The 12,790-nt window shown below is 55.9% G+C and overlaps 1 protein-coding gene across 1 annotated transcript in view; it reads left to right on the top strand.

The window, feature by feature from the left end:
* The first annotated feature begins 796 nt into the window (after positions 1-796).
* The window catches only part of TREML2 (triggering receptor expressed on myeloid cells-like 2), a 14,161-nt gene continuing 2,167 nt past the window's right edge, over positions 797-12,790 (top strand). The window contains exons 1-5 of the mRNA XM_012640826.1: positions 797-947; positions 3,093-3,413; positions 6,666-7,026; positions 8,737-8,843; positions 9,106-9,207. Coding sequence (XP_012496280.1) covers positions 899-947; positions 3,093-3,413; positions 6,666-7,026; positions 8,737-8,843; positions 9,106-9,200 — 933 coding nt within the window. The 5' untranslated portion in view covers positions 797-898 and the 3' untranslated portion in view covers positions 9,201-9,207. The remainder of the gene's footprint in view (positions 948-3,092; positions 3,414-6,665; positions 7,027-8,736; positions 8,844-9,105; positions 9,208-12,790) is intronic.

Below are 12,790 nucleotides of genomic sequence, written 5' to 3' on the forward strand. Positions count from 1 at the left end.
ACATGGATACGGAAAAGGAGAGGCAGACTACGTGTGTGTGTGTGTGTGTGTGTGTGTGTGTGTGTGTGTGTGTGTGTGAGAGAGAGAGAGAGAGAGAGAGAGTCTGTGTGTGTGTGAGTTAGAGAAAGAGAGACACACTGCGTTGGAGTGTGTGCATGTGTGTGCACTCTCATGTGAGAGCACAGGAAACTCTCCCTGAGCCTAAATTTTATGCTCTGAGTCTCACCATCTGCGTCTTTGCCCCTGCGGCAAAGTGTGATGCAGGTGAGCCTGTGGGAGGTTATTCGCAACAGTGAACACGAGTGACTGTTCTGAGCAGCCGGGAGTCTGAGAGAGAGAGGCCGGAACAAAATGAAGGCAGGGGCAATGAATGGATGAATGAACGAGAACTTCCTTGTGAATGTGTGTATGTGAAAAACTGGGGCCAAGACGCTCCGCCTCAGCCTGAGTGCCCCTGGGTCTCTGAGGCTGGAGGATTCCAGAAAATCTGCCCCTGAGTTTCCAGAAACCTCACCCCAGCCCCCTAGCTGGGTCCCCTGCCTGGGATTAGCAGACACTCCTGGGGACCAGTTTCAGGGGAGGGCGGGGAGCCCCCTGACTCTGAGAGCGCTCCCTGGGCGGGAGGCCCCAGACTGGGTGGAGCAGCCACACCTGCCTGAAGTTCTGAGGAAAAGGGCGGAAACAACTGTGGGCACCGCCCTAAAGATAGGCTCTGCGGCCCCTGCGGTCGCTGGGGGCAGTGGGTCCCACACCGCCTCACTTCCCTAAATGGGCAACTTCACTTTTAGAACCCCAGGTCCTCCCCTGGCACACCCAGGTGGCCTGTCCTGTGCCGGCCTGGCCTACCCTTGGATCCCTGGGGTGCTTGGGCCTGTGACTGTCCCAACGGGAGGGCGCCATGGTCCCCGCCATCCTGCTGCTGCTGTGGCTACAGGGCTGCGTCTCAGGTGAGCCGGAAGGGGCTGGCTTGGGGGAGGGCATGGCTCAGGGGCAGGAGCACAGGGCCTTGTCCTGCACCCCCGCCCCTTGCCCAGTTATTTTGTCTGAGGGTCTGTGGGTTGGGGGAGGGGAGGAGACGGGGCTGACTTAGCAGCTCCATACCAGAGGCCATTGAGAAGGTTCGGGCCTAATAACGGCCCCAGGTCAGGCTCATCCAGGCCTCCCACACTGAGATAAAGCTCTGGACCCCTCTGCACCGGCCCCTTTATCGGCTAGGCTTCCTCGGGCCCTCCAAGCAGGAACACTCGGTTTCTTCACGCACATAGCTTGGCTCCCCCAGGAAAGCCCTGTTTGGTTCTGAGAGGAGTCATTGCATCATGTGTGTGCTTTGAACTCACTTTTTCTCGGAATGCTGATGTCACATCCTGTCCCTGCCCCTCTCCTGAAGGGACCAATCCCTGAAGGTGTCCCCCCACTCCCCACAGCTATTAATGCCCCTCGAGGGGGCCTCACCTATTCCTGTCCCTGTCGCTCCTATGGCAACCAAGTTATCACTTCCTGTTCAGTTCTGGGCATGGTGGGGGTTAGCAAAACCCACTCCCCACCGTGCATGAGAGCATTGACGGGAGAAGTAGGCACATAAGATACAGTGCCCTGGAGACCCGTCCCAAGTCACTCCACCTCTGCACCTCCCCAGAGGGATAAGAGGCCACTCCCTCTGCCAGGGTGGAAGGGGGTCTCCGCTCTGCTAAGATTCCTGGGCTCACCCGCCAAATAATTGAGTTGGACCGTTCTGTTTGGTTTGCAAGGGACAAGGTGATGCTCAGAGGGGGTGTGGCCTTACTCAGAGCCTCAGCTATAGTGGGTGCTGGTTGGGACCTGGGACAGGTGTCTCAGGTTCTGGGCCCTTGACTATCAGAGCTCTGGGCTCCAGCAGGGAAGTCTGGAGCCACCTGCACTTGGGAAAGGAAGCATGCATTGAGTACCTACTGTGTTCAAGGCATTGTCTGGGGGCATAGTTCTCAGAGCAACCAGGGAGGGGAGCGATAGTGTTTCCACGTGACAGATAAAGAAACAGAGATGTTAGGTGATCTGCTCACCCAGTTGAGTGGTAGAAACAGCATGTTAACCCATGTTTACGGTGACACCAAAATGAGCGCTCTCTGTTCCATACTGGAGGGAGAAGCTTTTCATGTGTGTGTTTGTGGAGGGCTCTGGGGTGAAGTTATCAGAAGAGTAAGCACTGAGCTTATAGCAGGCAGAGGGGGAGGGACCCAACAGCACCTTCCTCCCTCTCTCTGTCCCCTGAGTCCCCTCCCCCCAGTCTGCTGGAGACACAGTCTGCTCTCTCTTCTCCAGACTGTGGAGGACACGGACCACATTTTGGTCCTTGGCATAGCGTGCAAGTTATAGTAGATGGAAAGTGAAGAGTTGTAGAATCCTTTGGTTCTCACTGCCCTGGGAGAGTTTATGTGTACATGGAGGCAGGCTTAACGTACGGGTTTTATGTAACTAGAATATTGTGAAATTAAACACCACCTTTACAGAATGAACTAAGGCAGCTTGCTATTTCAAGGGTGACTACAGGGAAGTTATTTGTGAAAGAAATAACTTCTTGTCATTTTTTTCAAAAAATGGATTTCCTTATCTACCTACGTCGTTTGGGCCCTGAAACTTCAGAACTTAATGACGTGTGTTTGTGTCTGTGCATCTGTCTCATTGGGGGCAGGACATGCGTCTTTCCCACAAAACTGGGAATCCTGGAGACAGAGTTTATCCATCTCCCATCAGACTGGAGAGACCGTGAAGAATGGGGCTGTGTCTGGTCGGCTCCGAGTGTAAGGGCTGAGTGTCTTCCACTCGCCTGGGGACTCCCTCAGGGACATGCCTGTCTTCTCCACCAAACGGGGAGCTCCCTGAGGGAGGGGCCTGCATCTCCCCCATCATTCTGAAAGCTAGCTGTGTATAGGGCCTGTGTACCTCCCCGTTAGATTGGGGGTGCTCTCTGAGGGTAGGACTGTTCCCCCTCAAACTCTGAGTCCATGACAGCAGGGCAACATGCACCTCCTCTCCCTTCACCATGACCCTCCCCTTTCAAGATGCCTGCTTCCTCCTCTGTCTCCAGACCTTGCTCACAAGTCGTGTCTCCCCAGGTCCCCCGGCAGAGAGCGCATACACAAAAGTGAGGCTCCTTGAAGGAGAGACTCTGTCTGTGCAGTGCTCCTACAAGGGCTACAAGAACCGCGTGGAGGGCAAGGTTTGGTGCAAAATCAGGAGGAAGCGGTGTGAGCCTGGGTTCACCCGGGCCTGGGTGAAGGGGCCGCGCTACTTGCTGCAGGACAATGCCCAGGCCAAGGTGGTCAACATCACCATGGTGGCCCTCAAGCACCAGGACTCGGGCCGATACTGGTGTATGCGCAACACCTCAGGGACCCTCTACCCGCTGATGGGCATCCAGCTGGAAGTTTCTCCAGGTGAGCGGGCCTGCCGGGGCCCTGGGAGGGTGGGGGTGTCCTCCCTGCCCCACACCCCACTGACAGCAGATATGAGAAGAAGAATCCATCAGTGGTCATGTTACACCATGGGATTTTTCAAAGTGCCTTTATAGACACCTTTGTGGCATCATTGTCACCCTTTTACAGATGAAAAAAATGAGACCTGAAAGCCGTATGTGGCTCTGATCTTGTCCAGGGTCACAGAACTAGCAGGCGGCCGAGATGAGGTTCAAACACATCACTGTCTATGCTTTGTTTTATCCAGTCATTGGTTCAACATATATTGGTTGAGCCCCTATGATGTGCCAGGCCCTGAGGATGCAGTGTGAGCAAAAACAGACAGTCCTGCCCTGCGGGACATGGCAGGCACTAGCACGTCATCCAGACAAATAATTGCAAGAGAACAATAAATGTTAAGAACAGAAAACAGTGTGATGAACCAGAAGGTAACTCAGTGATGGGGGAACTGCTGTAGAACTGAGGACCACAGAACACCTGCCTGAGCAGATGACATCAAGCAGAGCCACGAGTGATGAGAGTTCTCTAGCCGTGTTGAAATTTGGGTGCATTGAGGGGTGCTCTGTGGGGACAGCCGCATGTGCAAAGGCCCCGAGGTGAGAAGGAGGGTGGCCTGTCTAAGGAAGGCTGTTTGGCAGCTCCATATGGAGGGTGGAGCAGAGATCGATGAAGCTGGAGAGTCATCAGGAGCCCTGAGACCATGAAATGGAGTTTGGGTTTGATTCTAAGAACAAGAGGAAGCTATCAACGAGCTTAGAGAGGTGCGTTGCAGCTTGTTTGTAAGAATATAGTGGCTGCGGGGTGAGGATGGATTGTGGAAGGCATGAGGTTGGGCAGAGAGAACCATTGTGAGCATCTGGCTGGAAATGACAGTGGCTTGGAGTAGGATGAGCGCACTAGAGGTGGAGGGAAGTGGCTGGGCTCACATCTGTGTTTCTCAGACTTGCCGTCCGCCATGTATGTCTTTGAGGTAGGACAGGCTTTTCTCGCTTGGGAGGTGAGCAGAAAGGACGAGTCAAGGGTAACTCCAAGGTTCCCTAGTTCATCAGCAGGTGCATGGGTGTACCATTTACCAGTAGGGTAAATCTGAAACTGGAGCTAATTTGGAGAGAAAATAATCAAGAGCTCTATTTTGTCCTGTTAAGTTTAAGATGCCTCCTAGGACCCTAAGTGGAGGAAGGAAGTGGGCAGTTGATACACCAGCCTGGAGCTCATGTGAGAGGTCAGAGCTGAGATATGTATTTGAAATTATCTCTACAGAGATAGTGTTTCACATCCAGGAATTAGAGCAATCTATGGAGATGGAAAGCAGATTGTGGTCTCGGGTTGGGAGAAGGAAGAGGGGATGAGGGAGTAATAGCATATTAGCAAGGGGTTTCTTTGCAAAGTGATGAAAATGTTCTAAAATTGACTGTGGTGAGGGGTGCACAACTTTGTGACTATACTAAAAAAATTGAACTTTATACTATAAATGGGTATGTTGTAGGGAATGTGAATTATATCTCAATAAAGCTGTTTTAAAAATCAAGAGGATATAAAAAGCTGTTCCTGGAGTGTAGAAAAAGAAGAGAGGAGGACTGAGAACCGAGCAGCGAGGTCCTCCCACATTTATAAGGTGGGAAAGGGAGTCAGCAGAAGAGCCTGAAAAAAGAAGCCAAGTATTATAGGATTTACTGTCCACCCTGTTCCCCTAACTCAACTATATCCCCATCTCCTGTTGGGTCTGAACTAGGGAAAAGGCCATCTCTGAAATGTGGGCCAAATCCCTTTCCTCCCCTCTCCACTTCTGATTTAGACCCAGGGAAGGAGTCAAAGCTCACTGAAGCCTTAATTTGTAAGATACAAACATGAAATGGTCTTATTTTCTCTCATCATTTCTCCCAATCACGCCATGTCAAGTCTCACTTTCCACATCTTAAGGACAATTTGTGGAGATTCCAAGTTTGCAGAACTTTGCAGTTATTAGGAAATAAAAAATCCTCAGCCCAATTACAAGCTCTAATCTTCCAGCAATATATGATTTTCCACTTCCGGTGAAGACCGGATTTTATGGCCCAAGGCACCTGAAGTGGGGAGGGGGCTTGCCTGCTGCCTAGCTCCCATTCTTTCATCTTAGGAGATGAGGAATATGGGGTCCTCTCGGTCACCTCCTCCTGGTTCTCCCCCTCCCACACCTTGGTGTGCTGATGCAGGAATGAGGGAGAGGGAAATGGTCGTGTGACTTAACTGACCATTGTGGCAGTCTTCTCTGTCGGATGTCGTTCCTTTTCCTCTAGCCCTTTGAGATCCTCTCAAAAGTGAACGTGCAGATGCGTGGATTCTCTGCAGGGTTCCTTGGGGGTGTCCCCACTGCTGAGTATGGTGATGTGGGAGCTCTGGCGCCAGGTCTGCCTCTGCTTCTGTCCCCCATCCCCAGTGCTGCTTGTTCTGGGCATTCATGCCGCCAAAATGGCTGAAACTCAGCCATCTTCTGTGGTGACCATCTGGCCCTCAAGAAAGTATCCTTTGCACGCACGATAGTCTGACGCGGCATCCTGTAGCAGCCTCTCTCTCCAATTTCCGGGTTTCCTGCTGAGACAGAACCAACACTCCCTGCTGTGTGGTGCCTCACCACTCCTATGACTGCCCCCTTGTCTATCACCCAAACTCCAGGCTTCTTCTAGAAAACGTGGTGGTAAAGGGCTGGGGTGAAGGACGAGGGTAGCAGGACCATTTTGGGTGTATCTTAGGGATCCTGCAAGGAAGATGTCTGGCGCCAATGAAGGCAGCTTTCTTCGGAATCTGGGGCCCTTGATGCCTTGTAATCCTCATCTCTGGACCCCAACTGCCAATTATGGAGTAGCTGGAAAAGTCCCTGTTCAACGTGATTTGGTAGATGTCCCTTTGGCCCACAAGAATGAGGAGAGTGTGGAAAATGACGAGAGAGATGGGGATGGGGAGGGAGTGTCCTCCGGGACCAGGTGGCCTGATGTGAGACGCTAAGGAAACTGTGAAAGTCTTTCCCTTCTTCACCATGCCTGCTCCTTCCTTCCTGACGTCGCCCTCTGAACCCTGGTCACGAGGCAGAGCAGAACCCGAGGTCCAAGGTCAAGGAGAAAAGAGGCGGACAGGCCCCCACCCCAGCATCCAGACAACTGCGTGGGCTGCCGGGGTCTGCTCCAAGCGCTGAGGCGCCCGAGTCAGTCTAACAGCCCTCCCTCTCTGGTCCTTCAGCGTCCCCAGCTGAGAGGAGCACTCCCCTCACACATCTGGCCGATGTCTTCAAGAGTGGAGCCCCTTCTTCAGGCCCTGATGAGCCTTTCACCACTAGCAGGACGGGGTTCACCCCTGGGATCCTCACCTTGGCCAGACTCTTACCCTCCTCGAGACTAACCTCCATGACAGGCTACAGCTTCACGGGTACCAGCATGACTACCACGGGGGCCCAGACAGTGACTGTGTCTCCCAGCAATGCCGGAGCCTCCTCTGTGGGCCCAGAATCCATCTCCCCCGAGTCTGGGCACCTCGGCACTGGAGTGCTGGTGACAGGAATGTGCCACACCAGCAGATCTCTCAACAAATTTCCCTCCATCAGGTACCTGTGGGGCTGGGGGTTGATGACATTTTGCCAAATACGGCACAGTTCTTGGTGTCTGAATGAAACTCAAGTGCAAATCTTATAACTGACCTTCCCCTTTGGCTCCCCAGGAACCCTGTGTGGCCTACTGTGGGAGACTGGAAGTGATATAGGCGATGGCAGTGGGGATGTGAGTAGGGGGTGAGAGTCAGGAAAATGAGCGTCAGGGGGTTGGGGTCAAAGGTCAGGGGATGAGGGTCAGGGATCAGGGGTTAAGGTCAGGGGATGAGGGGCAGGGGATGAGGGTCAGGAGGATGAGGTTCATGGGGTTAGGGTCAGGGGATGAGGGTCAGGGGAATCAGGATCAATGGTCAGGGGGATGAGGGTCATAGGGATGAGGGTCAAGGGGATCAGGATCAAGGGTCAGGGGGATGAGGGTTGGGGTTAAGGGTAAGGGCTTAGGGTCAGGTTAGGGGACGAGGGTCGTGGGATGAGGTTATGAGGGTGAAGGGGATGAGGGTCAGGGGTTTGGGTCAGGGGAACAGGGTTAGGGGGATCAAGGTCAAGGGTCAGGGGGATGAGGGTCATGGGGTTGAGGGTCAGGGGATCAGGGTAAAGGGTCAGGGGGATGAGGGTCATGGGGTTGAGGGTCAAGGGGATCATGATCAAGGTCAGGGGGATGAGTGTTGGGGGTTAAGGGTAAGGGGTTAGGGTCAGGTTAGGGGATGAGGGTTGCGGGATGAGGTTATGAGGGTTGGGGGGATGAGGGTCAGGGGGTTTGGGTCAGGGGAACAGGGTTAGGGGGATCAGGGTCAAGGGTCAGAGGGATGAGGGTCATGGGGTTGAGGATCAGGGGATCAGGGTCAGAGTCAGTTTCCCTGAAGAGGCTGCTGATGGAAAGGAGAGGGAGGAAACAAGACAAGTATGTGGCTCTGGGAGTAGGAAGTGGGAACTGGAGGCACTCTTAGTTGGGTTCCACTAGCGAAGCCATCTCTGAAACAAGGATTTGCATCTCATGTGGAACACTGCAAAGAGGGTGGGAAAGTGGGACAGGGAAGCCAAGGCAGACAATAAGGAGCCTTTAATCAAACCAGCTACCACTACGTGCAGCAAGAGCCTAATCCCCTGGGGAAACTGGGATCCAGTGTCAAACACACTCCGCAGGCAAGTGAGCAGGTGCTTAGACACCACTCCTGTCGGTTGTTGGTAGGGAGCTGCCTGTGTGGGGCTTGGAGGGCTCCAGGGACAGGAGAAAGTCCTCGCTCCCTCCCCCTTACCAAACAAGGGGGTGCTGATGACCTGTGTACACAAAAATGTCCCCAGCGAGGGAACATGGGATACAGGTGGGGCACCTACAGCGTCTGCTACAGAGGACACAGTGGGGGAAGGGGCGTCCTCAGTCACCCTGAGGAAGAGCAAGAACCTTGATCTCGTCAGTCACACATGGGCGTCTCTTAGAATCCTTGTCCTCAGCGATGAACAGATTCAGGGGCATAAGGGAGGAGAGGCGCCAAAGCTGGGGAGATGTTCCCTTCTGCCTGGGCACGTCCTGCCCTGCAGCTGGGTCCCCAAGGAAGAGTTGCTGTCCTTCCAGAGGCGAGTGCTGTCAGGGCTTCTGAAGCTGGGGTTGTCCCCTGGCCCGACCCCTCTTGTGGGGCATGTAGGAAGACAGGGGTCAGGGCGGGGCCCTTGGTGCTCACCTCCTGCCCCTCTGTCCCTTCTCCTCAGGCACCGGGATTTTTACCTCACTGTGCTCGTGATGGGGCTGACCTTCCTCCTGGTTCCCGTGACGTTGATCATGGTCTATGGGTTTTGGAAGAAGCGACACGTGGGAAGTGAGTAGAGCCCACCTCTCAGCCTCCCGAGGGCAGAGCTCTGGGTAGCTGCGTTAAGGGCTGTGGCACTGAGTCCCTAGCGGGGTGTTACTTGGCCTGTGTCCAGTCAGGAGGACTGGGAGGCACCCAGCAAGGGAGGAGGGTGGCCAGGCAGGTGGCCCAGCATAACCCTAAAGGGATAACCTGGCAGGAGCCAAAGGCGGAGCCAGAAAGAGGCTGGAGCAGGGGACGGCCCTTCCTCACCTCTCCCTGTTCCTTGTAGGCTACAGCATCCACAGTGATCCTGCTAGACCCTGGAAGGACCCACCTAGACGACCAGAGCCCCAGTGGAAACCTGCTTGGTCTGAGACCACTTAAGCATGGGGTGAGGGAGCTTCTCCCAGAGGGGCCCCAGAAGGCCAGAGGAGGGGGAAAGACCTGGGCCAGTCTGGATTGGGGGGGTTGGAGGACTCGTGCAGTGCTGGACTCACCCAGGCCCTCCCAGAACCAGAGGCTGTACCCCACCTGTGTCGGGGCCAGCAGCCCGGCAGCTCAGAGTTCTGCACTGCCAGGACCTGGGGAGGGACTCATAGCAGCGGGCGGCAGGCAGGAAGTCCTGGGGAAAGCGTCCAAGAGGGTTCCGCTCAGTGCCGCAGACCCCAGGGCCCTGGTGGATGGCAGAGAAGCCCTGGAAGTGTTGTTTACAGAGACCCAGAGCTCTTGTCTGCCTCAGCGCCCCTTACCAGGAAGCTGTGGGGCAGGGGTGTAACTAGAGCTGCCCTCTCCTCGGCCAGGACCCCTGTGTCCCCAGCTTTCCTCTGCTCCCCTCGAGCTTCCCCTTTGCTGAAGGGAGAAAGAGTTGGGGCTCAGGGGCCCGAGAGCCAGCTGATGTCCTGGAGGAGAAGGAACGGTGACTAAGAGCTGGGGACCGACAGAGGGGCTGGCAGCAGGGATCCCAGAGCTGTCCAAGGGTCCTCATGTCCAGCAAGTGTCCTCTGACGGGGCCTCTGGATGCACCCTGCCCTGAGCGTGGCTGCTTGTCCTCCTGTCCTGGGAGCCTGCAGAGCCCACACTCTCATCACGGCCTCCTGCTGGCCAGCCCTCCTGGAGAAACTGTGACCGACCAGGCGGATAAGAGCCCCTGAGCTACAGGGTCGGCCTCTTCCCCTGCTCTTCCCAGGGTGCAGAGGCTGAACTCGAGGCTCTCTCCTCCAGTTCATGCACCTGGGTTCCAGGTCTAAGCTCCTGGAGGGGACTGAGGGCCCAGCCAAGTCCCTACCCTGGAGTGGCTGGGACCCTGGCTCTGTATGGAGGGTGCTTGCCACACAGACACTGATGGGGAGTCCATGGCTCAGAGAATGAGTGGATCACCCTCACCCCTACTGCCCAGGGACTCACTGTCTCCTGGGGAGAGAAGACACATGTGTGATACACCAAAGACAACTCGGAGCTGAGCATGGAGGACTGGCCCAGGCAGAGGCAGGAAGAAGGAAGCCCAACTACCTCTGGCTGAGAGTCCAATGGCCTGAGGAGTCTGCCTGGTGCCTCACTGCGTCATGGCTCAGACTTGACCTCTACTGCTCAGACCACTGCCTGATGTCCAGCAGTGATGGTGAAGGATGCAACCTGGGTTCCTGCCCCAGGGAGGAGTGTCCATCAGCCTGGAGTGGCTGGAGTAGCGCCTTGGGATAAATGTGACATCTGCACTCAGCCCTGAGTCAGGCACCTCCTAGCGGAAGAGCAAACACCACAGTCAGGAGAGTGACACAGCTGGGGACCTGGTGGGCAACCGGGGGAGTGGGGGCGGTGGGCACTTCAAGGTGGATGAGGGGACAGGAAGGGGCAGGAGGTAATCCTGGGCACAGCGGGGAGGAGGGTCTTCTTCCCTACGGCCAGGAGGGGGCAGTAGAGAGAAGACTCGGGTTGTGGAATGGAGACACACACACACACACACACACACACACACACACACACACACACACGCTGACATCCATCTGGCCAGCAAGCAACCTGCTAAGAAAGCTGCTCTCCTCATCATGAGAGTGTGGCCAGCAGCCTGAGGTGTAGTTAGGAGGCGGCTTAACTGTCCTGGGGGGAAATAGCTCCCTGGGAGCTCCCTCTGCGTGTGACCCTGCCTCTCCTGATGGCCAGATGCCCGGGGGCAGGAGCACTGGGGAAGGAGTCAGGGACGGGGATGGGGATGTCATCTGTCACTGCGTGACCCTCAGCAAGTCACTACCCCTGTCTGGGTCTCAGTTTTCCTCTCTTGTGAAAGGGGACAGTAATTCCTACCTCTTAGTATTGTTTTCCGATAGAACAAAATTACGTGAACATTGTACAACCAAGCCGATGCCTCTTTACTGTTGCTCCCTAAGTTCTTTCCGGTACCAACGCTGTTTCTCATGTCGTATTTAAGCCCTCAGGATCCTATTTCTTTGTTTTGTCCTCTCTCTTCCCGTTTCCTCACTGCGTGGATGCTGGGGGCCCCACTGTGGCAGCCCCTTTGGTGAGGTCCTCTCATGTGGAGGGCGGGTATGGGGTGGGCTCCTGTCGGAGTGACCTTGGCAGGTCACTGTGCTTCTCTGATCCTGCTTCCTCATCTGGAAAAGAAGGAGGAGATGAGCTCCGATGTCCCTTCTACATCACCTTCTAGCCAACGGCGTGCGCGGGACAGTCGCGGGCACACCACGCAGCATGGAGTGAGGCAGGGCACGCCCAGGAGAGAGGGAGCCAGCCCTGGCCTCAGTCTGCTCCCAGCCTCTGAGGGGAGGGAGACGTGGCCTGACTGGGCACACCCCAGACCTTAGCACAGGGTCAGACCCCACGGTGCAGGACAGTCCTTCAGAGATGGGGGCACTGGGGACCCTGCAGGCTCCGGCCAGCCAGATGGGCTTTGCGGAGGAGGCGGGGCTCTGTCTGAGGCCTGAAGCATGGGTTGGGGTCAGGAGGCGACATCCCTGAGGGAGATTCCAGGAACGCGAGGGCGAGCGGAGACTGCACAGGCCGTGGCAGCTGGGAGTCATGGGGAGAGACGGGGGGATGTGATCAGGCCCCAGGTGGAGGTTGCTGGACCCAAGCAGAGGCCTTTTGGTGTGTCCTGAAGTTAGACAGGGTAGCTGTGAGGGTGACCAGCGGTCCCCGTTTGCCCAGATGAAGGGTTCCCAGAACTGAGCGAACCAGCACGCGTGGCTCACCCTAGGAGCCTGCTCCCACGTGGACTCCATGGTAAGGACACAGGGTGCCGAGGAGCTGTAGACCCCACAGCCCAGTTCCCCCTGGACATTTTCCTCAAGACCAAAGCCTCTCGCTTCCTCCTTCCTGTCTCGCCCTTCTTCCCCAGGCTTCTGGGGACCCAGATCCACAGCAGACCCCGCGGAGGGAGGTGCAAGGCAGGTGGGGGTCAGGGGGGCAGCTCACTTTAGTGGGTGAGGCCACGAAGCTTCCTGAGCAGCAGGCTGCAGAGACGGAGCACACCTGCAAAGGGCCTGTGGTCACAACCGAAGGAAAGAACGAATACAGTAAATGCAGTACCCACTGGACATGCAGTACATGCCCCTCCGTGGAGGCCGGCGAGCAGCATGAGGCTTACAGCTCTCCCAAGTGCCTGCGAAACGCGCTTTTCACTCTGGATCCAGCTGAATGGCTGGATGCTGCGCTGTGCCACCAGCATCTCATTTGGGACTGATGGGCTTCCTGCCCTGACGCTGGGAGTGGTGAGGGCAGAAGGCCTCCTCTGCCAGCCCCTCTGGGGGCTCCCTCAGCTGCAGAGAGCCACCTTACCAAGGCCAGACCCCTGCCCAGGACACCCCACCTCTCCTGACTGATTGACAAGGGGGTGGGTCTCAAGGCCAACACTGCCTTGCCAACTTGGCAAGTGCTGCAGGGCTATCTCGTCTTCGGAACTCCTCCCAAGGTGGTCTGAGTTGTCTCATGGCCTATATTGCAGCCCAGCGTCCCCTTTTGTCCCA

The sequence above is a fragment of the Propithecus coquereli genome, unplaced genomic scaffold (genome assembly GCF_000956105.1).
Source record: "Propithecus coquereli isolate 6110/MARCELLA unplaced genomic scaffold, Pcoq_1.0 Scaffold158, whole genome shotgun sequence".
Taxonomy (NCBI): Eukaryota; Metazoa; Chordata; class Mammalia; order Primates; family Indriidae; genus Propithecus; species Propithecus coquereli.